Genomic DNA, 25,792 nt, shown 5'->3' with positions numbered 1-25,792 from the left:
GCTGTATAGTTCTACGAGCTGTGCCTGACATCACTTAGAAAATTCAGGGTCGTTCAATAAAAAAAAAACATTTGATTTGATTAATGACGATTAGTGAACTTTCGTATGGAAAATAAAACCATTTATATGAAATAAATAATCATGTTAAAGGTAAGATGTGATTTATTGTTTGTATGAATTGCTACCGAGATTTAATATATAAGTAAAATTAACAACTTTCGTTTACTCTTCTCGTAGGAAAAAGGACAAGTCACCTTTGAGGATAAGTGGGTTTCGATGCGTCCTATAGTCTTGAAGTTACTGAAGCAGGAGACTGTGACCCAGCCGGAATGGCAAGACCTTTTTGGAGCTGTCCATTCTGTGTGCTTGTGGGACGATCGGGGGCCTTACAAGTTAAGAGATGCATTGCAGCAAGATATAATGATGTACATAAAGCAAGCTCAGGCGAGAGTGCTGGCACAAAGGGAAGACCAAGCGCTGTTAAAAGCTTATATAGCTGAATGGGGCAAGTTTTTTACACAGTGTAATTATCTACCCACTCCATTTAGGCAGTTGGAAAATACAATCAATAACATGAGTAAAATGTCTACTTCAAATACTTCCAATCAACAGAAGAAAAACAACAATAATAACAATGAAGATAGTCTCGTGCGGAAGCTGATGCTTGACTCATGGAACCAGAGTATCTTTATGGACATTAAGCAGCGATTGCAGGACTCTGCCATGAAACTTGTGCAGGCAGAACGCAATGGAGAGTCTTTTGACTCTCAGCTTGTAATAGGAGTAAGGGAATCTTATGGTAAGTGATGATGATTACCACTATTTGAAAAGTACTGGTACATTATAATATATGTTAACACATTCACTGCCGAGATGCCTATACATGTTGCTTGGTTTTTTGTGTACTGTTGTAACCTTTTGTCTGGCAGTTAAAGTGTTAAATATCAAAAAGGCAGCATAGCATGTTATTTTGCTATTGTTTTCTAAATTGGTTGCTAGCATCTAACCCCTCTATTCAATTCTTCCAAGAACTGGTCTTTCTAAAATTTGTTAGAATTATTAGTTAGAATAACCAAACTAGCTAGCTCTTTATAGAAATTGTTAAGTCTTGACTATCCACAATGAGAATCCACATTGACAAAATTTAAAAATAAACCTACATTGCTGCACAAATTTTTACTCATTGCAATCCTTAATGTCTCAACAATATATCTATCTACATAAAGATATAAATTTACATAAAAATATTATATTTGCGAAATGAAAACTAGGGCAATGACCCTATATCATTATAATAGCATAACATTCGGTTTTCGGTTTAAAGGCTAATTTAGAAATTATTGTGTAAGTCATTTCAAGACATTGTGAGAATATCACTATAACTATCATAATCTCGTGATGTGTTTTGGCAAAGGACACAACAGTGTTTGTTTTTGTTTCTATATCTGTTTGGTTTAATTATTGATAATTGTTCAGCTTTGGCTTTGTATTTTTAGGAATATTTTTTTGTAAATACTGTGGCAACACCAAAGTCACGGTTCGAATTTAAATCTTGCTCTGTCATGAGCTGTCAGAGCCAGTATGTCATAGAACTACTACCAGTGCACATCACATCTCGCTATTCTCGTTAATGTTCTCGCAATTTTGTTAAAAGCACTACTGCCAATCTCTAGACTATTTAAAATCAGTGCTGTGTAGCCGAAGGACGCCGTGCCCATCTGTGCAGTGGAAAAACCTAGGTCTAAGTTGGCCGACTGAAGGTAACGGTTCTGAGCTTACCTCTAGCTTGCGACAAGGGCAGCCCGGACCACCACCAGCAGTCCACAACAGAAACCAACGGTTCAACCCACAACCACCGGATTGCAAAGGTAACTTCGTCTCACACTATCTCGCACTTAAATTTAATTCCATATTCCTATCGTCCCATTTTTTACAGTCCACTCTCTCGCCAGTGAACATTTTGGTCCTTCGAACCGGATAATTTGAAAAGTGACCTTTGGTTTTTCGTTTGTCGTTGTCTGTTGCTTATTCAAATTCGTTTCGTCATATCATCTGCTTAATTCTAAATTTAGGGTAGACTTATAAAAAAAGTCGAGGGTAAGCAAGAAAGTTGGTGGTCGTGTAGTGGTGCTTTAATAAAATCATTCGGTCACTTATTTAATTGCGCTGGCAACATTTTTCATAATTGTCAAGTGTCAACTGTCAGCTGTCTGTCATTGAAGTTGTGGAAGGTGAATTGCAGTTTGTTTTGAACAATTTTTTGTGTATTTACTGCAATTTTGTGTAGTTTTGTGTTTATTAATATGGGAGGCAGTGATAAGTCTGGCGAGAAAGATGATGCTGGCGTAGACACGGTGATGATTGCTCGTGATTATCAGGTAATGAGAATAGAGTATTTGCAAATGTTGTCGGATGCTGAATTAGCTTTGTGTGACGAGAGTGAATTGTGTGCAATTGCGAAAAACTTTCATGAAGCTCAAATAAAACTTTTAAGTGCTGCTCCGCGAAGCGAGCACCGCGAAATTTGTTCCCATACCGCGATGTTCGACTCGAAGGTTAGGGCAGTGAGATCGCGTTTGCAGAATAGGAAGCAGGCCTTTGCTGGGGCTTCCGGGGTATCGGGGACGCCGCAGCCGGTCTTGCCGAAGTTGCCGAAGTTACAAATTAAAGCTTTCGATGGGAAAATTGAAAACTGGGTAACATTCATACAGTTGTTCAATTCTTTAGTACATAAGCGAACAGATATTGCCCCTGTTGAAAAATTACACTATTTACTGTCGAGCGTGCAAAATGAAGCATATGACCTTATAAAAAATTATCCTGTCACCGATGACAATTATAAGGTAGCATATGAGGCGCTGTACAAGCAATATAATAAAATTAAATTAATTGCTACAACTTATTATGATAAGCTTACTCAGTGTGAACCTGTAAAAGTGTCTCGGCCTAGTGACCTACAGCGGGTTCATAGGGTCTTTACTGAAAACTTGTCAATATTGAAAGGTTTCAGCTTGCCGGATAAAAACTTTTTACTTATTCAGTTACTGTGGTCGAAGCTGGATAGGAGCACGAAGGAGCAGTTTGAGCTAGAACACAACTCCGATGATATCCCGGAGTTTAGTAAATTGCAGAATTTTGTTGAGAAAAGATACCGAGCACTAGATGCTGCAGGGTCAACGGGCTTCGTTGCTAGTACCCCTCAGCCTAGCAGTAGTAAGCCTTCTAGTAAGCCAAAAATGGCCTTGGTGGTCACTGCTCCAACGTGTGTAGTCTGTAAGCTGGCTCATAGTCTTGTATCTTGTCCAACTTTTTTAAAATATGACCCCGCTGATCGGTTCAAATGTGTGAAAGAAAATAAGTTATGTATTCTATGTCTGTCGGGGTCTCATTCTGTCAAGTCCTGCAAGTCAAAACAGCGGTGTGAGCAGTGTCGTTTCTCCCACCATACGCTGTTACATTTTAATAATGCAAATGTGCCTGCCTCCCCGGCTGTGGATGTAAATAGCTCGAAGCATCCGTCTGACACATCGAATCCGCTGGCAATGGTGGCAAGTAATGTGGCGGCCTCTTCTTTGTTTGCAACTGCCAAGGTTTTGGTGAAGAATGCCCAAGGCGACTTGGTAGCGGTAAGGGCTTTGCTTGACTGTGCCAGTGCTTGCAACTTTATAAGCGAGGAATGTGCAAAGAAGCTTGGTCTCCGGGCAGAATATGGGAAGCATGCCGTGACTGGCATTGGTGATGTGGTTTCTAGGCCCGGTGGCACATTGTCATGTACTGTCTCGTCCAGGCTCGGGAAGTCTGATACTGCTATTACAGTAGAGGCTTATTTGTTACCAAAAATTTGTCCGGAAATGCCAACGGATCATGTTGATGTCTCATCATGGCGACATATCAGGGGCTTAGAGTTAGCTGACCCTCATTGGCATATTCCAGGACCTGTTGACTTGCTGCTGAACGTCAACATTCTCGCTTCTTCGTTACGCCCTGGTTTGACCCATGGGGCCCCTGGCCAGGCGACTGCCCTCAACACCATCTTCGGGTGGATTTTGATGGGTGACGCAGGCGACTGTGCAACGGACATCTGTCGTTCTCGGTTCCGTGGTAACAGTTGTCAACTGGTCGTGGGCAGGTTATCAATTGACGACTCTATTAAGAGGTTCTGGGAGTTGGAAGATGTCCGCTCTCCGAACACCGTCATTTTGTCGAAGGAGGATCAGCTGTGCGAGGAATATTTTCTCGCTAACTTTCGTCGCACAGAGGAAGGTAGATTCGTCGTTCCTCTACCTTTCGCTGACACTTCCAATAAACCCACCTTCTCGGGCTCTCGAGCCATTGCTCTTAGGAGATTTTCGTCGCTGGAGCGAAAGTTACTCAGTAACTCCGACTTCTACAAAAACTATGTAGCCTTTATGAAGGATTACGAAAGCTGTCGCCACCTTGAGGAGTGTGACCCTCCAAGGGTGGATGAGGGGAAGTTCTTCTACATCCCCCACCATGGAGTATTGAGGCCCTCGTCAACCAGTACTCCTCTCCGGGTCGTCTTTGACGCCAGTGCCAAGGACAGCCGAGGCATCTCGCTAAATGATGCGCTACTGCCAGGGCAGAAGCTGCAAAATAACATTTTCCACTTGCTCCTTCGTTTTCGGTGGCATAATGTTGTTTTCACGGCCGACGTCAAGCAAATGTATAGACAAATTTTAGTGTCCCCGGAAGATGCTGAATATCAGCGTATCCTATGGCGTCCGTCTGTCAATGAGCCTGTCCGGGACTATCGGCTGCTGACCGTTACTTACGGCGTTTCGTCCGCTCCTTACCAAGCTCTCCGAACTATTGCTCAGTTGGCAAGGCAATCGGGTGAAGAATACCCTTCCGGTTCGGCAGTTCTAGACCGCGACATCTATGTCGACGACGTGGTGTCTGGAGCTCATTCTATCGAAGAAGCACGGAAGCTTCGTTCGGAGTTGTCGACGATATTAGCTTCTGGCGGTTTCCATTTGCGGAAATGGACGTCGAACCACCAGGAGTTCTTCGACGGTGTCCCCTCCTCAGACTTGTATTCTGAAGACTTTCGGGAGTTCAACTCCATTGGGGACATCTCACTAAAAATTCTTGGCCTCTCGTGGTTACCTCAGGCAGACGACTTCACCTTTCGAGTGGCTGTCGAAGATCGTCGGTGCACTAAACGTACCATCCTCTCGGAGATTGCTCGGATCTTTGACCCTCTGGGCCTTCTCTCACCTGTGACGTTCTTAGCGAAATATCTCATGCAGTTGCTGTGGGTCTCAGGTGTCTCGTGGGATGACGACGCGCCAGAGAACCTTGTATCCGAATGGCGAGAGTTCAAAGCGCAGCTGCCTTCGTTGAGGTCCGTGTCTGTCCCGCGTCGTATGGTCAACGATTTCGTCTCGCTCGAAGTTCACGGGTTCTGCGACGCCTCAGAGCGAGGGTTTTGCGCGGTGGTTTACGTTCGAACGTCAGGCGAGGACGGAACGCAGTACGTCCAGTTGGTCTGTGGTAAATCGAGAGTGGCACCCCTGCGTAAATTGTCTATACCACGTCTCGAGTTGCTGGCCGCGGTACTACTTGCAGACCTAGTGGAGTCGGTCGCAACGGCTCTGGAGCCTCTCCACAAAATCGACAAGGTGTACGCGTGGTCTGACTCTAGCGTTGCGTTGACTTGGATAAAGTCTTGCCCTTCCAAGTGGAAAACTTTCGTGGCTAACCGCGTGAGCCACATCCAGGAGATTATCGCTCCTGATTGCTGGCGACACGTGAGGACTGGCGACAACCCTGCCGACTGTGGGTCGCGGGGCCTCTTGCCGGACGACCTGGTCCACCATAGTAACTGGTGGAAGGGTCCATCTTGGCTCGTGCTGGACAAGTCTGACTGGCCTAAGTCAACGTTATCAGTCGACGTGGATGTCCTACACGAAGAGCGCAAGGTGACTGTCCTTACTGTCTCTGTGCAGGAGACGTGGACAGACAACTTAATGAATAAGTTCTCGGCACTGAGGACACTCCAACGTGTCCTCGCCTATTGTCTTCGTTTCGTGCACAACGTAAGAAATCGGAAGACGCCCAACAACTTGTTGGACGGTCCTCTAACACCCCTGGAGATTAAACAGGCGCTTATGTTCCTCGTGCGTTCTGTTCAACAACACCACTTTGCTTCGGAGATCGAGAAAGTGAAAAACAATCTTTCGAACTTTCTCCCGAAAGCATTTAAGAAATTGTCTCCATTCCTCGATGACGCGGGTCTCTTGAGGGTGGGCGGACGCCTGTCGCGAGCTTCTCTCGAATTCGATGTTAAACATCCCCTGTTGCTACCTCGCGACGATCGTCTTACCTCCCTCTTGATCGACGAGTACCATAAGCGTTTCATGCACCCAGGCGTCCAGACGCTTCATAATTTGCTGGCGCAGCATTTCTGGATACTGTCCCCAAAGCGAGCTATCCACGCTGTCACGTCAAAATGCATGAAATGCTTCCGTGTTCGACCACTCGGTGCTCCTGCGCCGTTCATGGGCGACTTGCCGTCTTATCGGGTAGCCCAGCTCAAAGCTTTCCTGAGTGCTGCTGTCGATTTCGGGGGACCTTTTGACATAGCTCTGGGTCGCGGGCGAGGTAACAAGACCTACAAGGGTTACATTTGCGTTTTCGTGTGCACCTCGACAAAGGCTGTACACACGGAGCTCGTCACTGAGCTGTCCTCAGACGCGTTTCTTGCCGCGCTTCGCCGCTTCGTCGCGCGTCGTGGTCGGTGTAACCGGTTGGTATCCGACCAGGGGAAGAATTTTGTCGGCGCGAGCAATATTTTGCAACGTATTGTAGGAGATGCTGCGACGCATAGCGAGATTAAATTCGAGTTCAATCCGCCAGGCAGCCCTCACTTCTCGGGTCTCGCTGAGGCCGGTATCAAGGCTGTTAAAACACATTTGGCTCGAGTCATCGGTAGTCAGAGGTTGACGTACGAAGAGTTTCTAACCATCTTGACCCAGGTCGAGGCTCTTCTTAATTCGAGACCCCTTACTCCTCTCAGTACCGATCCTAACGACTTATCGGCCCTTACTCCGGGCCATTTTCTCACAACGGAGCCCTTATCTGTCGTGCCCGAGGAAGACCTATCAGACGTTCGGGTTAGCCCTCTCCAACGCTGGAAGCTGCTTCAGAAGATGCACCAGGACTTCTGGAACAAATGGTCCAAGGAGTATATGCATACCCTCCACCAGCGGATGAAGTGGCACGATAGGCAACCCAACGTCCAAATTGGTGCACTAGTGCTCGTTGTGAATGAGCAGACGAGCCCAATGAAGTGGCCCCTGGGTCGCATCATCGACACACACCCCGGATCCGACGGGATCTGTCGTGTGGTCACTGTGCGCACGGCCATAGGGTTGTACAAACGGCCTGTGGTCAAACTGTGCCCACTGCCTGCATAGTCGCTTTAGAGCGCTACCTTTGTGTTGTCCATTTTTTCGTTTTAGACTTAATATTATCGTACTTACCTTACTTTATTGTTTCTTTTTCGCTTAGTCAAAATACAATGCATTTTGGTGGGCGGAATGTTCAGCTTTGGCTTTGTATTTTTAGGAATATTTTTTTGTAAATACTGTGGCAACACCAAAGTCACGGTTCGAATTTAAATCTTGCTCTGTCATGAGCTGTCAGAGCCAGTATGTCATAGAACTACTACCAGTGCACATCACATCTCGCTATTCTCGTTAATGTTCTCGCAATTTTGTTAAAAGCACTACTGCCAATCTCTAGACTATTTAAAATCAGTGCTGTGTAGCCGAAGGACGCCGTGCCCATCTGTGCAGTGGAAAAACCTAGGTCTAAGTTGGCCGACTGAAGGTAACGGTTCTGAGCTTACCTCTAGCTTGCGACAAGGGCAGCCCGGACCACCACCAGCAGTCCACAACAGAAACCAACGGTTCAACCCACAACCACCGGATTGCAAAGGTAACTTCGTCTCACACTATCTCGCACTTAAATTTAATTCCATAAGTTAATTTGGCATACAACAACTTTCTTGCTCAACCGGCCCTAAAGTATTCCCCTATCGTCCCATTTTTTACAGTCCACTCTCTCGCCAGTGAACAATAATAAATACATAATTATTTTATATAAATGCTTGATGATGATGATAATGAATTTTATAGTTGTACCTATTTGCTTTACCTAATAATTTTATTCACTAATGGCTATCTTTTTCTCTTACAGTGAATTTGTGTTCCAACTCTGTTGACAAATTACAAATATATAGAGACAATTTTGAAGCAGCTTACATGCAAGCAACGGAAGAGTTTTACAAACTCAAAGCCAGCGAGCATTTATCAGCAAATGGTGTGCAATCTTACATGAGATACGCAGACCAGAGACTTAAGGAGGAAGAATCTCGGGCCCACAGATACCTGGAGCCAGGCAGTGGCAGTGTCGCCGCACTCACTCAATGCTGCGAGAGAGTGTTGATTGGGGAACATCTCCCCACCTTACTGGCGGAGAGTGCCCCTCTCATCAAAGCAGGAGAGATGGATAAGCTTCAGCTGATGTTCCGGCTCTTGGACAGAGTGCCAGATGGTGTAACACCTATACTAAGGGATCTAGAAGCCCACATTGTATCAGCCGGTTTAGCCGACATGGTTGCTTCTGCTGATATTATAACTACAGACTCAGAAAAATATGTAGAGAGGTTATTAGACTTATTTAAGAAATTCAGTACCTTAGCTAAGGACGCTTTTATGGATGATCCTAGATTTTTAACTGCTAGGGATAAGGCATACAAGTGTGTTGTTAATGACACTACAGTCTTCAAACTTGAACTTCCATCATCTGCTCTTCTTCGTGGGACAAAAGGCACCGCTCCAGAGAGCAAGTGCCCTGAACTGCTGGCTAATTATTGTGATATGCTATTACGAAAAACGCCATTAAGTAAACGCTTAACTACAGAGCAAATAGAGTCAAGACTAAAGGATGTGTTGCTAGTGTTGAAATACATTGAAAACAAAGATGTGTTTATGAGGTACCATAAGGCCCATTTAACTAGACGGTTAATATTAGATTCTAGTGCTGATTCAGAGAGAGAGGAGGACATGGTTGAATGGCTAAGAGAAGTTGGCATGCCTGCCGACTATGTGAACAAACTGGCACGAATGTTCCAGGACATCAAGGTTAGTGAAGATCTCAATACGCAGTTCAGAGCAGACACGACGCGCCACGACGCCATAAATATTAAAATACTTAACGCAGGAGCTTGGGCTCGCGGCTCTGAAAGGGTCACAGTCAGTCTTCCTTTAGAGCTGGAAGATTACATACCAGAAGTTGAAGACTTTTATAAGAAAAAACATTCTGGCAGAAAATTACAATGGTACCACCACATGAGCAACGGAACCATAACGTTTGCAAATGCCGTGGGAAGGTTCGATCTCGACGTCACTACTTTCCAAATGGCCGTTTTGTTTGCGTGGAATCAGAGGCCTATGGAAAAAATAAGCTACGAAAATTTGCGCCTGGCTACCGAACTCCCCGACCCAGAGTTGAGAAGGACCCTGTGGTCGTTAGTTGCGTTCCCAAAACTAAAGCGACAACTGCTGTGTTATGCCCCGGCCGTGCAGAACCCTAAAGATTTTGCTGAAAACACGACGTTTTGGGTCAATCAAGAGTTTGCTCTGATCAAAAACGGGAAACCCCAGAGACGCGGTAAAATTAACTTGATCGGAAGATTGCAGCTAAGTACTGAGCGCTCGCAAATGGAGGACAATCACTCGATCGTGCAGCTACGAATCTTGCGGACGCAAGAAGCCATCATAAAGATCTTGAAGATGAGGAAACGCATCACAAACACTGCTCTCCAGGTAAGATTACCAGATAAAAAATATTTGACTGACTAAACCAAAGAATACAGGGTGGAAAGATAAGTCGGGCCCTGGAGGGAAACTACCTTAAATCCTTAAGCTGGCTCATTTTACTTAAAGGAGACGTTCCTTTATTTTTAAAAAGAAACAAAACTGCACTCAAAGATTTTCTAAAACTCGCTTGCCTCGCCTGGGACGCGAACCGACTAAAAATTCCAAAAAATAAAAACTCGCAATTTTATTCTACTAGTCGATACAGTTAATGTTAATGATAACATTTCTCTAAGAAACATTAGGTCTTACACTCGTCTGTCGTACCAAATATCCATAAAATCTAATATTTCGTACTTAAGATTTTTTTAGACAAGCCAAATTGAAGAAAAAAAGAAAAACACTATGAATGCAGTTTTGTTTCTTTTAAAAAATAAAGGAATGTCTCCTTTATGTAAAATGAACCAGCTTAAGGATTTAAGGTAGTTTCCCTCCAGGGCCCGACTTATCTTTCCACCCTGTATAATACTCACTAGGAGGACTAAACTGACTTTTCCAAAAAGAGGTTGAAAATAAGTTTACTATTTTTGTACGTATACGTTGAGCGATTTCTTTGTACCTCCTGTCAGAGAGACTTGTAAAATGCTTTTTACATGCAATCAAGTTTAATTCCTTTGAAAATAAAGACGGCTTTCAGTTTTATACTTATAAAGTATGAGACTACTGTGGCATTTTAAAACTATCAAATTGTTTACTTAATATTAATTGTAGATATTGTGTGTAAGTATTTAGTATTAATTTTTATGAATCCAGTTTTAAGTTGTTAATATTTTTGTTACAGAGTGAACTTATTGAAATATTGAAAAATATGTTCCTGCCATCGAAAAAGATGATTAAAGAACAATTAGAGTGGCTGATCGAACACAAGTACATGCGGCGAGACGACGAGGACATCAACACTTTTATATACATGGCCTAAATCACCTTAAATAATGTAAACAAACACAAAATGAAATAAAATCTTAATGAAATGTACTATATCTATTTTTTATTTGTAAAGAATAATAATTGTGTTTTGTCATATATTTTTTTATTAAATATAATGATAGCATAATATAAAAGTTTAACTTGACAACACAGTTAATTCTTGGCTGGTTCGATCGTTTCGCCTCCTTGAATTTGTCCCCATCCGATTAACCTGTAAAAAATAACATTGGCATAATTATTATGAAGTACATTTTGAAACAAATGGACCTTAAAATGCACATGTAAGTGTTGTAAGCAGTGGCGTAGCTAGGGGGGGGGGGGGGGTCAGCCCCGGGTGTCACCCATTTAGGGGTGACACCCGACCATGAACATCAGTAGTGCCACCTATAAAAATTCGTAAAATGAAAGCGATGCAGTAAATCCTGAGCTATTTAACAAAAATGACAATTACTCTTTTTAAATATATTTAACAATTTTGATTGAATTTTGGGGCTTTTTGATTGAACCCACAATTTCCGCACCGGGTGACACCCATGCTAGCTACGCCACTGGTTGTAAGGGTATTCCATCTGTCCAATATCTGGGTCCAATCTAATTGCCTCTCACTCTCTCATTATTTAAGCAAAATCTGAGACAAAATACACATTGATTGATTCAAAGATATGAGACAGGTGGAATATCACCCTTAATCATGTGAGGAGAAAAAAAAAATGGGAGATTTTATGCTTGCAGTTGTGGACAAGTGTACAAGAACAAGTCCAGTCAGGTAAATGGAATTTGAAGAAAATGCAAATAGTGCAATAAGACATCAGCCTCCTTTGATTTTCTATTGTAATTGGTTTGTTAAGGGAAACATTTTATCACTTGATCTTTCGCTAGGAAACAACCTTAGAAGGAAAAGTTAACCTTAAACAAACATAATTATATCCTCCCTTGATTTTCGATTGAAACTGTTATGTTATGACTGAAATTGTTAAAAGGCAGGATACCACCGCCGAGGGATACCGCCTTTAAGAAAAGGAACATGTTAAAGTAAAAGATCAACCTAAAGCACATACCTCCAGTGGTTCTCGACTCTCCTGCTGAGAGCGACCTTCTCGCCGATCTCGGTGCACACGGGGTTGGTGAGGGTGATCTTGGCCAGATCGGCCTTGGTGGCGATCACACGCCCGCCGGTACTCAGCGATCCGATGTTCACTAGTAACACCTGCAATTAAAAATTTCAATATTAATTAATACATAGACGAAAACAAGTTTCTGTGCCAAATTATCATCGAAAGTTGGTGTTTTCACATTTGTCTTCGTCGGGCACAGATGGGAATAGGTGCATTTATACGCATCATTCCCATCTGTCCACGACTCATGTATGACAGTCATGTTAGCCGGGAACAAATGGAAATACACTCGAAAGTTAAACTCGTTCAGAAGTTTAGGTTTAGATCGACAAACAAAATGTATAAATGAATAAAGGATATTTTATTTCATTCGTGGCTTTGCTAATGCCCTAACCAAGATTGGTCTCTGAGAAAGCTCCATCAATATGTATAATACTTGAATGAATCTGAAGCGTTTTGGACGACAGCGGCAGCCGCCCCGCTCCGGCCGTGTGAGTGCGGCGTGATTGGTCCGGTAAAAATAACACAAAGGCCAACTAACAAACCAACAAAAGAGTCAATTTTCAAACTAAACCCTAAAAACCGATTAGGTACGTAAAGGTTTCCCGTTGATAATGGAATTAAGCGGGACATGTTGCTAGACAGAGTTATGGTAAATAGGTGGACTAAAACGTTAACAGAATGGTGGCCGCTTTCAAATGAAAGAAGCGCCTGGCGTCCGTTGGCTCGTTGGGTGGACGACATCCGGAAAATTGCGGGTCACTTCTGGATGAGATTAGCTCAGGACCGGGACAAGCGGCGTACTAGAAGAGAGGCCTATGCTCAGCAGTGGGCGATAAAGGGCTGATATGATAATGATGTTGAAATTACCTCGTTCCTGGTCAGCTTCTGTACTTTGGCGGCCTTCTTGTCGCCCTCGGTGCGCACGCCGAGCAGCCGCTTCAGCAGGTAGTACGACACCTCGAGCTTCACGAAGATGCCCGGCAGCGCGCCCACGGCTCCCAGGACCTGGTGGAGTACAGTATTCATATAGTGGTGGGTATGATAAGAGCTAAATGCACAATGCTTATTTGTAGGCCGTGTGTTGATTCAGTAGACGGGACGTATAAGGTTACCTTACCAGCTAAGATGACAATCGTGTCATCTTAGCTGGTAAGGTAACCCTGTACGATTGCAAGATGACAGTCGACATCGAAAGCCCCATACCCATAATACAAGATTTGCTTAGTTCGGGGCTAGGTCGATCTGTGTATGATAGTTCCGAAATATTTATCATCTGTTAGGTGAACTAATCTGGCCGATAAGTCGGTCAGCGCGACACAGGGTGGGTTCGATCTTGGTGCCGACGCCGATGAGCCCGCCGGGCACCGCGTACTGCAGCTCGTTCTGGTCGGTGTAGAGCGACACGATGTATACAGCAAGGTGAGCTAACCTGGGCGACAAGTCGGTCAGCGCGGCACAGGGAGGGTTCGATCTTAGAGCCGACGCCGATGAGCCCGCCGGGAACGGCGTACTGCAGCTCGTTCTGCTCGGTGTAGAGCGACACGACGTATACAGCAGGGTGAGCTAACCTGGCCGACAAGTCGGTCAGCGCGACACAGGGTGGGTTCGATCTTGGAGCCGACGCCGATGAGCCCGCCGGGAACGGCGTACTGCAGCTCGTTCTGCTCGGTGTAGAGCGACACGACGTATACAGCAGGGTGAGCTAACCTGGCCGACAAGTCGGTCAGCGCGACACAGGGTGGGTTCGATCTTGGTGCCGACGCCGATGAGCCCGCCGGGCACGGCGTACTGCAGCTCGTTCTGCTCGGTGTAGAGCGACACGATGCGCGAGAATATCGGCCGGCAGGTCAGCTTGCCGTCGGCGTCCTTTGATACCAGACCCGGTCGCACCTGCGTAATACATACAAAGGTTAAAACAAGTTTTATGTACAAAAAATATACAAGCCATACTGCAGACTGCTTTTCTTTTAACAGACAAACACAAATGAGGTTGCGTTGCTTTATCAAAGAGTCATCATCATCATTGTCGTTGTAACCCAACTTACATAAGTATGTGAAGTTTCAGCTTTCTCAAATAATGGGAAGTAATAGATAATGAGAGGTAAAACTGAATAAAATCTTGTTAAGTTAGATATGTTGCAGTCAAAAGTGTGAACTGATCAAAAGAACTTTTAACAGACAAAAACAGGCAAAACTGCTTTTGACTGAGCATGTTGGTCAAAAGTAGTTTTACCTGAAAATTATACCTATTTCTGGCAGCAGTTTCGTTTTTAGGGCGTAGCAAACAAAATAACCCTAACCTACCTACCTATCTCTGGGAACAGTTTCATTTTTTGGGCGTAGCAAAAAAAAATAACCCTAACCTACCTATCTCTGCGAGTACTTTTGACTGATAGTAACAGTCACAATTACTATTAACCAATGATTTTCAGGTAAAACTACTTTTGACCAACATGCTCAGTCAAAAGCAGTTTTGCCTGTTTTTGCCGGTTAAAAGTTCTTTGACCAGTTCACACTTTTGACTGCGACAGATACATATACAGGGTCAAATGCTAATAAGATCTCAAGAATTTTAACGCGAGAGACATGCTAGCGAGTACCGCTGTGATGATTTTGAATAATTATACGAAGCGGCGAGAGGCGCTACGTTAGAATGGCCGTACAGATCGGTTTTCCTAGGATAGCGGTGCCGTCATATAGCGGCCGTCTCCATACAAATATTACGACATCCATATTTAGCCGTATTATTTAGTATGGAGACGGCTGCTATATGACGGCACCGCTATCCTAGGAAACTAGAGCATACGGATCGTATCTATCTATTTTCAAGTGAGAGGGTAGGTGGTATAGTGGGACACTAAGTAGTTCGATCTGAATGCCGACAGTGAGCACTCCCTGCTAGATGGACCCACCGGCGGCGACGCCATGACGGTCATCGACCTCGGTCCGCCTTGTTCACGTCGAAGAAACGAATCATACCTGTGTTAGAGAGAAGATAGTGGTAGAGTGGGACAGTACCTCGATCGCCATGCCGACCGTGAGCACTCCCTGCAGGATGGAGCCACAAAATAGATAAGTACAGAACTCAATCACATGTATGTACTTTACTTTTCATACCTACGCTCGGCGGTCGCTCTAGGGTTGCGATTGTTGCGAACTATGACTTATGCACAAAAAACTATCGTGGTAGTGGCACTCGTATCTATCGTATCGTATCTCGTATTTAGTTGTTTGATTTATTGTTGAGGATGAAACGGGAAGAATGGAAATATAAATTAATAATAACATTAATAACTCAAATAGGTATTTAAATTTTAATGTCATTTTTATATTACAAATTTCCCACAGAAAATATCTTGCGATGATTCCGAGATTGGCGAAATACACGATTATTATATTTTAAGTGTAATAAATTCACATTCTCATGTACAATGTAATAAATTCGCATACGCATTCTATCTGAAACCATTGGTAGCTTAAAAAACGACAAATCACCGTTTAATGTTGAATTTAAACAACCGTCCACTGTACAGTTTTAATAACTTTTTGTTTTGTTTCTCCATTATTGCACAAAAAAGTTCACAGACGCGTGTCTCAAGCGGATGGCACTCGCGCTCGCACTGGTCCCAACTGGTCCGAGATATCGTGTCCGTGAGCAATGTCTATGTGTGCGTTGCTCGAGCGCGCTTTGTATGTAGGTTGATTTCTGTACCTATCTGTTTTGTGATGGAGCCACCAGCGACGCCCCCACGGAGGTCATCGACCTCGCAACCTGGTTTGTCCACGTCGAAAGAATTAATCATACCTGTGTTAGAGAGACGGTAGTGGTAGAGTGGGACAGTACCTCGATCTCCATGCCGACCGTGAGCACTCCCTGCAGGATAGAGCCACCAGCGACGCCCCCACGGAGGTCGTCGACCTCGCAACCTGGTTTGTTCACGTCGAAGGAACGGATGACGATCATGCGAGGAGGGGAGGTGAAGTCTCGCAGTGGTACTGGGATCTTCTTTGTGATATACTCGCAAAGTACCTACGTAAGAAAACAATACTTAATATATACTACGTAAGAAAACATATATAACTTCGTATAAGATGAATAAAGTCTAAGGAAAAAACGTGCCTCGGAAATCAAGAAAAAGTCATTCTCGGATAGATGGCGCACACACCTTTGGCCTATGCTCGGCTAGATGGCGTGACGACACCGTTTCATATTTAACAATTTTAACACATAGATCAACTCAGGGAATGAACATGGGTCAAAATGATATAAAAATAATAACATAATTTATCCATATAAACACATTGTTTTGATAATTTTATACGTCTTTATTTTGAGTTTTAGTCGTGTGTCGATAGATGGCAGTAATTTTACAGTGACTACAAAATTTACTATGACAGGACCCCTCTATACTATCTATTCTCTTTGTAGTAGGTACAGGTCGTAATCGTGGATGCAAACAATCGGTATGACTGGATACGAGGAGTTACCACTTTTTCTTTTATCCTTAAAATAGGTCTCCTGATTCCCAAGAACAAATCTAGGCTTCGCCAGATGTCATTCTATATTAGGGCGTCTTAAATCTCAACCGACAATTCCAAAAACTGTGGGTGTGACCGTGTTATATTTAGATACATTTTTGATAAAGTTATGACGAGATAGCCTAGCCTAGACCATAAAACACTTGGATCAACTTTTGAATTGCCTTGAAGCGGTCTTCACCTCCAGCAACCAGTCCCACGTGTTGCCTCTCCGTCGCACTTGTAAATTCGTACGTAAGTGTGACAGGGACGCAACACGTCGAACGTGGTTCGCGGTAAACCTTCAGACTCCAGATGTTATTACCTCGATATTGTACTTGAGCTGAGCTGAAATGGGTATAATGGGAGCCCCTTCGGCCACGGTGCCCTGCACGAACTTGACGATCTGCTCGTGTTGCTCCTTGGCCTGGCCTTCCTTCACCAGGTCGATCTTGTTCTGCAGGATGAGGATATGCTTCAGCTTCATGATCTCGATGGCGGCCAAGTGTTCGCTGGTCTGCGGTTGCGGGCATGACTCATTGCCTGTGGAATGCGTATAAATGTATCGAGGGTCCGTGGTATATTAATTCTTTTTTTAAGGCTTATCTAAATCTAGGAGAACCGCGAATGCTAATGCAGCTAATGCTCTTGTTTTTCTGTTCAATTTCGTCAGATCTGGATGCTATTTATGGATATGGATGTAAATAACCCTCCCTTTTTGGATTTTAACCTCTAACTCAGTATGAATAGTATATGGTATTAAAATAAAATAGAATTTTTACTTATAGGCCAGTCATATCGAACATTAAATTCGCAAGCTAACGGCTAGTTCTGATTTTTTAATATGTTGTTAGGATCACTACCAACATTGTAAATCCAAGTTTGCAGCTTCGAAAGACCTGTGCTAATTTTGCACCACTCAAAAAACCGCGAAATTTTCGTACTTTTTTTGGTATTCTCAATATAAGTCCTAAACTATGCATTTTTTATCAAAAAGTCTATGAACTAACTAAAGTTAACTAAAATTGCTACAATTTGAGACTAAAATCAATTTTGTAAGTTCAATACTTAGCGAGATACCGCTCTACAAAAATGGGCAATTTTATCCAGTATAGTGAAATTTTAACATTCGGGCAGTTTACGACCCCGAAATCAGAAAAAAAAACTTATTTTACGGGTAATTTAATAAAACGATGTTGTAGCAAATGTTACCTTTAATATTAAGCAAACAATGATATCTCTTGATTGTTCCGTTTACTCACTAATCTTAAAAATCCAAAAAGTGGGAAAACTGCGTTTTTCGCAAATTTGCTCTGTTTAGTTCTCACAATGGTTTGAGTTGAGGGTAATCTGAATTATAAATATTTATTAAACATATTTAAAAGTTATCAAAAATAACATTAAGTTACAGCTGTTCATTTTGAAATAATTCAGTCTGAAAAATAAGCATATCGACGTCGTCTTCAATTTTGTCTGCGATTTCAAGCATGGCGACGTTGTGACAAGAGACACGGGAGCAAACTTTGCATAACTCTAAGCATTTAAGGCCTGCTGCTTTTATGCAGATACAGCCGCCTCCGCTACAGCCTTTCTTGTACCCGCAAAATTTCAGAAGGAAGGGAGGTGCCACTACTTCACTCGTCATTTTTATTGGAATGAGCCCCTGTCTGGTCTTTTCCCATCCCCATTGAGTTGCATCGTTTTCCACCCCCAACCACTTCTGAATTTGGTAGTAAGTTCGGTAAGCATGGAATGTTGCACCATCTTCCGTTGGAGGCAAACGGGCCAAGTCAACCTTAGCGAAGGCGGCTGTTTTTATATTTTTTTTGTAGCGTAAGCTAAGGAGCATGGAGCGTATCTTTTGTGTAGTCCCCTCCATATAAAGCTACTAGGCATGTTGCTCCGGCATCTGCGATGGCTGGGTAGGCTGCATTAGGTTGCAGGAATACTTCAGCTATGATGATAAGCTCAACGTTCTTCTTAATGGCGCTCCACAGTTTGTTCCCCACATGCCAGAAAAGAGCAGAGGTAGTATCACACCCAGTGAAGGCGGGGAGAAACAACTCGAATCCTGGGGGAACTTCCAAATCTCCGCGATTAAATTAGGTTGAGGAATATTGTATGGGGCCAGAGCCACCACTGCCACTTTTCTGGAAATAAACATTATTTCACAACCGAACCCATGTAGAAGGACAACACATCCTGGCCAATGATTAGCACTGATTTAAAAGAGGTGCTCTTGTCAAGTGCCGCCTTGACGATGCCACAGTCAGCATCCTCGACTGCCTGCTTTGTCTCAATTCCCTGGCTTTGGAGGGCGGAGCATATCAGGGCAATCAGTCGCCGCTTGTTGCTGTCGTTAGTCAATTACTCCTGGGCTATTTTTATTATGGTTCACTCTTGAAAGACGATTTCGTTACACTGCAGAGAACCATAGCGCCTTGCGCGTTCGGCAGTTTTTGTGTTATTCTCTGCTCTATCCTCAGGATATCTATCAAAGACCAGAGCAACGTTCCGTCTGAAATTATTGTAGGTGAAGCTGACGTACCCTGCAACGATATTCCTCACGGAGTTGTTACGATGCCATATCACCTTGTGCAGTAAGAAACACCCATCTACCTCAACAAACATGTCGGCTCCTACTGAGATGCTTTGAAGTAGCGGAGTGAAAGCTGAGTAGAACAATGAACCCTCTTTTGTGAACAATACGCCGTGGGGGGTGGAGCTAACTAAACATAGCAAATATGCGAAAAAAGCAGTTTTCCCATTTTTATGATTTTTGAGTATTAAACGGTATCTGGAACCAAAGGACTTTAAAACGCTACCCATGAGCTCCATCATCCGACACATGGATATGGTGGGAAAAGCTATTGAGTAGTTGACGGATCTTCTCTAGGGGGTAATAAGGCAAGGGCCCCCGAAAACAATAAGATAAGATAAACGGTATGGTCTAGAGATGTCGTTCTTTGCTTAAATTAAAGGTAATTACATTTTCTAGAACATCGTTTTATTATTTTACCCGTAACATGAATATTTTCCCTGATTTCGGGGTTGAAAATTGTACAAATCTTAAAATTTGGCTATACTGAATAAAATTGCCCATTTTTGCAGAGCAGTATCTCGGTAAATATTGAACTTACAGATTTGATTCTGGTCTTAAATTGTAGCAATTTTAGTTAACTTTAGTTTCTTTATAGACGTTTGTGATAAAAAATCAATAGTTTAGGAGCTATATTGAGAATACAAAAAAAAGTATGAAAATTTCGTGGTTTTTTGAGTGGTGCAAAGTTAGCACAGGTCTTTCGAAGCTGCAAACTTGGATTTACAATGCTGGTAGTGATCCTAACAACATATTAAAAAATCAGAACTAGCCGTTAGCTTGCGAATTTAGCAATTTTTTGTGTCAAATATGACCGGCCTATTACCTACCTACTGCATAACAAGTAACAATAACAAGTACTAAAAATGTCAAGCGTGAGTTTATTAGTATTTCCTGTGTCTGAAGAAGCATCGCAAAATGGGTATATTTTTTTTCTTTGCACGTATGATGTCGGGGCAGTTGACGAAGCTGACATGTCTGATGAGCTGGAAGCCCTACACAAACCCTAAAATGTTACGTACCGGCAATGACTGAGTAGCAGGTAGAGCCGCGTCCATGACCGTGGCGCCGTTAATCATGGTCGCCATGAATCGTGCCCGGGGCAGTCGACGAAGCTGACGTGTCTGACAAGTTGTAAGTGGAAGCCCTACCAGGTCTATTATGATACGAACCAGCAATGAGCAGTAGAGCCGCGTTCATAACTGCGCGCCGTTAAGCATGGTCGCCATGAATTGTGCCCGGGGCAGTCGAAGCTCACATGTCTGAGAAGTTGGCAGTGGAAGCCTTACCAGGTATATTATGATACGAACCAGCAATGAGCAGTAGAGCCGCATCCATGACCGCGGCGCCGTTAAGCATGGTCGCCATGAATCGTGCCCGGGGCAGTCAACGAAGCTGACATGTCTGACGAGTTGGAAGTGGAAGCCCTACCAGGTCTATTATGATACGAACCAGCAATGAGCAGTAGAGCCGCATCCATGACCGTGGCGCCGTTAAGCATGGTCGCCATGAATCGTGCCCGGGGCAGTCAACGAAGCTGACATGTCTGACGAGTTGAAAGTGGAAGCCCTACCAGGTCTATTATGATACGAACCAGCAATGAGCAGCAGAGCCGCGTCCATGACCGCGGCGCCGTTAAGCATGGTCGCCATGAGGATGTCGTGCCCGGGGCAGTCGACGAAGCTGACGTGTCGGACGAGCTGGAAGCGGCCGGAGCAGTTGGCGCGCAGGCACGGGAAGTTGTCGTCCTTCGACGACCCGCCGGAGATGAACGAGGTGGGCCGGGGGCACTTCGGGTTGTCGCATTTGTAGATCTTCGCGTTCGCGTAACCTAGGTTACAATGCATGTTGTTAGATTTTAGGACCATAATTATGTATTTACCTACTCATACTTTTTGTGATTCTGTTAGTCACGGTAGTTCTTACTGCTATTACTGGACGATGATACTGATTTTGCTAAAGTTACAGGTGTTTTTTTTTATCTCGGTGAGTATCTAAACCTCATTATGGATACTTACTTAGTTTTATGGCATTACTCATTGTCATTTCTACTGTTTGTTATTGTTAGGAAGAGACCTTTAACAGAGGTTTGTAAGAGTTTGCCCTTTTAGGAATAAGGGGGGGACTAGTTCAGATGTTAAGCATATTAAGGCCCACTTGCATCATGCCACTAACCCGGGGATAAGCGGTTAAACCGTTAACCTAGTGTCACATTGTACTGGTAGTCATGGCAACTCCAGGTTTAACCGGTTAACCCTGGGTTAGTGGAATGGTGCAAGTGGGCCTAAGAAGAGTAGAAAGCGTAATAGAAATAACAACTTTTATTTAGGAAACTCAAGGAGCCTCGAACGTCGTTTTAGGTCAACTAAGAACTCGCAAGATTCTTGTGGGTGACATGCTTTGGATACCGACCCCTGGTCTAGTTAACATGTCTAGTTTAGTTAATTCGTGTAGAAAGTGACAAGTCTACAGAAAACAATTAGGTAATTGAATATTAATTGGGCCTTTTCACAGATCTTGACCTAGTTGGCTCAAAAGATAATATACTTGCTTTGGCTTTGATCCTTTACAAAAAAAACATTTGTTGTTGCTTTATGATTGTTATCGTTATAAACTCGAACAGAAAAAACCGCAATTATAACTAGTTTTCTCCGAGGAAGTATTTTCACTAAAAACGGGGTTTTTATAACGGGGCAAAAAAAAGTCTAAGTACTGAATGAAATATGTGATTAATAAAAATTTACTATTTTGATGAAAATGCAAAATCATACTAAGTATTTTACACGAGGACAAAGATGGTGATCTGTTAAAGAATAAAACAATAATGAATATTAATACATTTATTATCATAATACTTGACATATACAATCCATAAAATTAAAACATGCGCCACAGAGCATGTTACAAAGGGAGTCAATGGCAGAAGTGGCTAAGCAGGTCAATTGTCTATGTATAATTATCAACACAGGTTCTTACTTCTTATTGTCTGCCAAATAGTAATGTTCAGATTATTTTAAACACCTCGTCCGCTTAGTCACTTCTGCTGCTGACTGTAGCTACAACAACCAATGGTTTTGAAATCATAATCGTCCTAATAATAATAAACATATTTCTAAAATGAAACATCTAAGGAAGAACTCAATATTTCAGCTTAAATACCGAAATTCTACACGTCCAATTTTATTACTTATTTAATACCCTATTACACATATCTTTCATGTCACTATTTTAACAAACGCTTATAGTATTTGAAATGTATGTATTTATTCAGTTATTAATTGTGAAAATGAACCTATTTTATCTTACACAGTAAACAGCTCATTTAATAACCATATATATAATGAGAGTATTGTAAGAGACGTAAAAGCTAACAATCAGCAAAGGTTTTATAAAAACGTCTATAAATATTATATAAAAATATGTATAACGATGATTGTTATTTCATAAAGATCAAAGGCACTTAGACTAAGGCACTAATTTAATTGAAGACTTAAAGAGATTCAGTGTTGTGTAGACACTTGTGATATTGTAAGTAAAATAAGCATTTGGAAACTATATTCATTTTGTAAAACTGAGTTACTTGTTTGTACAATTTAAAATAAGTATTTTCTACATTTCATGGTCCCACATTTGCATTCAGTTCTGTTTCTTAGCGTGCTCATATTTTGCTGTTGAATTTCAAATCTGGACTTAGCAGGAGAGACAGGAGAGTCTGCAGTGGTTGCTTCATCACCATTCGGAATACTTGCGTCATCTGCCTCTACCACTGGTCTCCGGGGCGCGTGGCTGCCAGGTTCTTCATCATTATCATTTGCTTTCTGCAAATAATCAAAACAAATTTCCTCTCCGGCATCAATATCCCGTGTCGCAAACAATGCCAGCATTGGAAGATTAGGATCAAGACAATCAGCCCACACGGCCCAGACTCCCAAGTTTGGGTCACAGGAGTGGTTTATAAAATGTGATATATTCCCAAGATGCGCTGCATCAACTACAAAAGGATTTTCTACAGAGTTAAAATCCAGGTCAAACAAATATGTCAAGCCATTAGCATCATATTCCCTCCCGCGTTTCTCAGCCTCTTCAAAAGTAATGACTTCTCCTACATATTGACAGATAAATTGTCCCTGTTTAATGTTCTGTTCTGTTCTGACACCCCACCCACAGCCATTGGCCGTTCTGTAGATGCACAGCTTGATATTTCTTCCTCCTTGCACAACTCTGTTGTTGCAATCTGCTGAACATTTACAGGCTTTGTTGCACTCGTAAATTGGCGTCCCAGATGCGACGCGTAATCTCTTGTTGACAGTGTATGCAAACAGGCCTGCCTGCATTCCGCAGCAGGACTTAGAGCGGCAGTTGCAGGCAGTGCAGTCGCACCCTATTGGAGGGTCATCTGGAATGGTCACACCCACACCAGGAATAGACTGATTTATGTATGTGAAGTTTTCCGGTGGACCAGCCAAATCAACCTCATTTTCTATAGTAAGTTTTTTTGATTTATCAACTTGATTTATGTGTTGCTCCCATTGTTTTAAGGACATCATCTGACGGCATCGCTTTCTACACAACACATAGAGTTGATATATATTTCTAGTGTCTTGAACAAGTTCTGTGGCAAATTGTTCCTCTTCCGGAGGTAAAATAATCATGGAGAGCAATTTAATTGTTAATGCCTCCTTTAATTTGCATATGTCAGTCTCATCTACTTCATCTATTCTAGCTATTAAGTTATCTTCACTGAGTAAATCACCAAATGATATTTCATTTTTTAATTTATCAATACTTTTACAGTATGTTAATTCTTTATCAGTAAGAAATTCTCGCAGAAGTTCTGGACAGTTGTCAAGATGTGCCAGTGGTTCCCATGTGTTATCATAATCATCAAAACCTTTCCATTTTATATAAAAATATTCCTGGCCATTTTCAAATTTGATGTCAACAATTTTTTCTATGATGTAGTCATCTTCCTGCTTCACCTTGCCTTTCTTCTGTTTCTTGGCAACGGGCATATCATCTCCTCCAGGCTCTAGTGAATGGTTTCTTTTTCTTGATTTTCTCAACTTTTCCGCATACATATTCTCATCTTTCTCATCAGCTCTTTCACGAAACAACCTCAACACTGAGTCCGACAGGCGCTCTGCAACATACCATGTGAATAAGTTTAGTAAATGCTAGATTAACTTCAGGTAAGAATTTACAGCGAAAATATGTTCACATTTACCTTACTTATAGACCTATTCACATGGTACATTGAAAAACTACTGCATAATTTTGCAAGCCATAAAAAAGATACTGAATATTGATTTTTATTCATAGTCTTACATGTGAGTTAATAAACTCTACTAGCTCACAGTAAAACTAAATATCCATATGCAATTAAAATGACTCATGAAGCTCATATGGCAAAGCATAATTTTTCAGATATATGGCAAATTATAATAGTTGTCTACAATGAAAAAATATTGTACATAATAGAAACAAAAAGTTAATGATTATTAGTTGCTATAATGATGCAATACCTTAATGAAGGCATGATGAATTATTCAATTAGTTTGTTTCAATAGAACTTTATTGCTAAATGGAGTTAAGTGTAAATTTAATAGCAGATGCAATATTAGATTAACCTCTAGCTACCCAGATGTCAAAACATGCCAAGCCAAAGGATATTTTGAATTGTCAAAATAAAAATTCAAATGAGAATGTAATAGGAGACTTTTAAAGGTCTTTGGGCGGCTAGAGGTTTAAGGTTTAAGACTAAGAATTTTATAAATATAAATTATCAATGGTTTTTTTTAGATACTGCAATGAACCAAATTATAGACTAAAATTAAATAAAGTTAGTAAATAAATACATACCTAATTTGATAGTAATATTCCTTTCCAGTTCATTCTTGAATCTGACAGTCTGCACTCCTGAGATTGCTTTCACAACTGTCGACTTTCCATGAGCTACATGACCAATGGTACCAATATTAATTGTGGCTTGTCTGGAGATCACTTCAGGAGACAGAGCTGACAATTTTGTGATATCCTGAAATAGTAATTAATAAGATAATGATGAATCTAAGACAGCAAATAATTATATCTTGAGAGCCTTACTGAATTTCGTCACACAGAACAAAATAGTATAGCAATATATACCAAGTTTATAAAATAAAGTAAGTAACAGAGTGGAAGCAATGAAAAACCAATCCAGACTTATGTTTCTACTATATTTTCAACGAATTTCAGAGAATGAAAATTTCATGTGCTATTTCCGAAATTCAACATTAAAATGTATTGTCAAAACGTATCGCACTAGCAAATTTAGACTTTAAGCTTATTTCTCAAAGAAATCACCTGGACTCTTGCAAAATGGTGCTTTATCTCTTTTTTGTACTTACAAGTTTGGTTAAGTCTTGCTGATGCAAGTTTGACTTGGCAGTCTGTCCTTCACTCGATGCCATGTTTCAGCCGCAGATAGTAACCCTTGGTGTACCGTCTACAAATAATGGTAATGATAAATAGTTTTACTCGAGTCGTAGTGCACTATTGCCCATGAATGAAAACTATTTCACCTCGCAAAATTTGTAGATTTCGTGGCGGGATGGCGCGGCTAGTGGCATGGATGTATAGACATAAACTAAATTTTATTTTTTTACGTCTTTGACAAGCTCCATAGACAACTAGATTCTAAATCCACTATTGAGAGCGGTAAAACAAGAGGCTTGAATAGTATAGTA

The 25,792-nt window shown here is 42.1% G+C and overlaps 2 protein-coding genes across 4 annotated transcripts; one reads left to right on the top strand and one right to left on the bottom strand.

Moving 5' to 3' along the window:
* On the top strand, positions 1 to 10,880 carry LOC134667951 (cullin-5). Its single transcript, XM_063525379.1, has 4 exons — positions 1 to 150; positions 238 to 799; positions 8,224 to 9,854; positions 10,687 to 10,880. Exons 1-4 carry the CDS (start codon positions 142 to 144, stop codon positions 10,822 to 10,824), a joined length of 2,340 nt encoding a protein of 779 aa, XP_063381449.1. The 5' UTR covers positions 1 to 141; the 3' UTR covers positions 10,825 to 10,880.
* On the bottom strand, positions 10,856 to 25,787 carry LOC134667952 (eukaryotic translation initiation factor 2 subunit 3-like). Of its 3 annotated transcripts, XM_063525382.1 has the most exons (9): positions 25,454 to 25,684; positions 24,927 to 25,101; positions 20,662 to 20,898; positions 16,794 to 17,011; positions 15,795 to 15,980; positions 13,658 to 13,840; positions 12,818 to 12,955; positions 11,891 to 12,039; positions 10,856 to 11,043 (listed from the first exon to the last, which is right to left on the bottom strand). In XM_063525382.1, the coding sequence occupies exons 1-9, from the start codon at positions 25,514 to 25,516 to the stop codon at positions 10,986 to 10,988; spliced, it is 1,407 nt and encodes a 468-aa protein (XP_063381452.1). In that variant the 5' UTR covers positions 25,517 to 25,684; the 3' UTR covers positions 10,856 to 10,985. The 3 variants fall into 3 exon arrangements, with proteins under 3 accessions (XP_063381452.1, XP_063381451.1, XP_063381450.1); XM_063525381.1 differs by lacking the exons at positions 10,856 to 11,043; positions 11,891 to 12,039; positions 12,818 to 12,955; ... (2 more) ...; positions 16,794 to 17,011; positions 20,662 to 20,898 and adding an exon at positions 21,893 to 24,207 and having other exon boundaries at positions 25,454 to 25,551; positions 25,628 to 25,787; XM_063525380.1 differs by lacking the exons at positions 10,856 to 11,043; positions 11,891 to 12,039; positions 12,818 to 12,955; ... (2 more) ...; positions 16,794 to 17,011; positions 20,662 to 20,898 and adding an exon at positions 21,893 to 24,207 and having other exon boundaries at positions 25,454 to 25,787.
* Between the last annotated feature and the right edge of the window lie 5 nt (positions 25,788 to 25,792).

Source organism: Cydia fagiglandana, chromosome 10 (assembly GCF_963556715.1).
Source record: "Cydia fagiglandana chromosome 10, ilCydFagi1.1, whole genome shotgun sequence".
Taxonomy (NCBI): domain Eukaryota; kingdom Metazoa; phylum Arthropoda; class Insecta; order Lepidoptera; family Tortricidae; genus Cydia; species Cydia fagiglandana.
This window is presented reverse-complemented; position numbering and strand designations above follow the sequence as displayed.

Coding starts and splice junctions, on each gene's coding strand:
- LOC134667952 (XM_063525380.1), bottom strand. CDS start 25,516: ATGGCATCGAGTGAAGGACAGACTGCCAAGTCAAACTTGCATCAGCAA. Junction 25,102..25,453: donor AGCAAGACTTAACCAAACTT/GTAAGTACAAAA, acceptor TTACTATTTCAG/GATATCACAAAATTGTCAGC. Junction 24,208..24,926: donor GAATATTACTATCAAATTAG/GTATGTATTTAT, acceptor GGTATGTTGCAG/AGCGCCTGTCGGACTCAGTG.
- LOC134667951 (XM_063525379.1), top strand. Junction 800..8,223: donor AGGAGTAAGGGAATCTTATG/GTAAGTGATGAT, acceptor TTTCTCTTACAG/TGAATTTGTGTTCCAACTCT. Junction 9,855..10,686: donor TCACAAACACTGCTCTCCAG/GTAAGATTACCA, acceptor TTTTTGTTACAG/AGTGAACTTATTGAAATATT.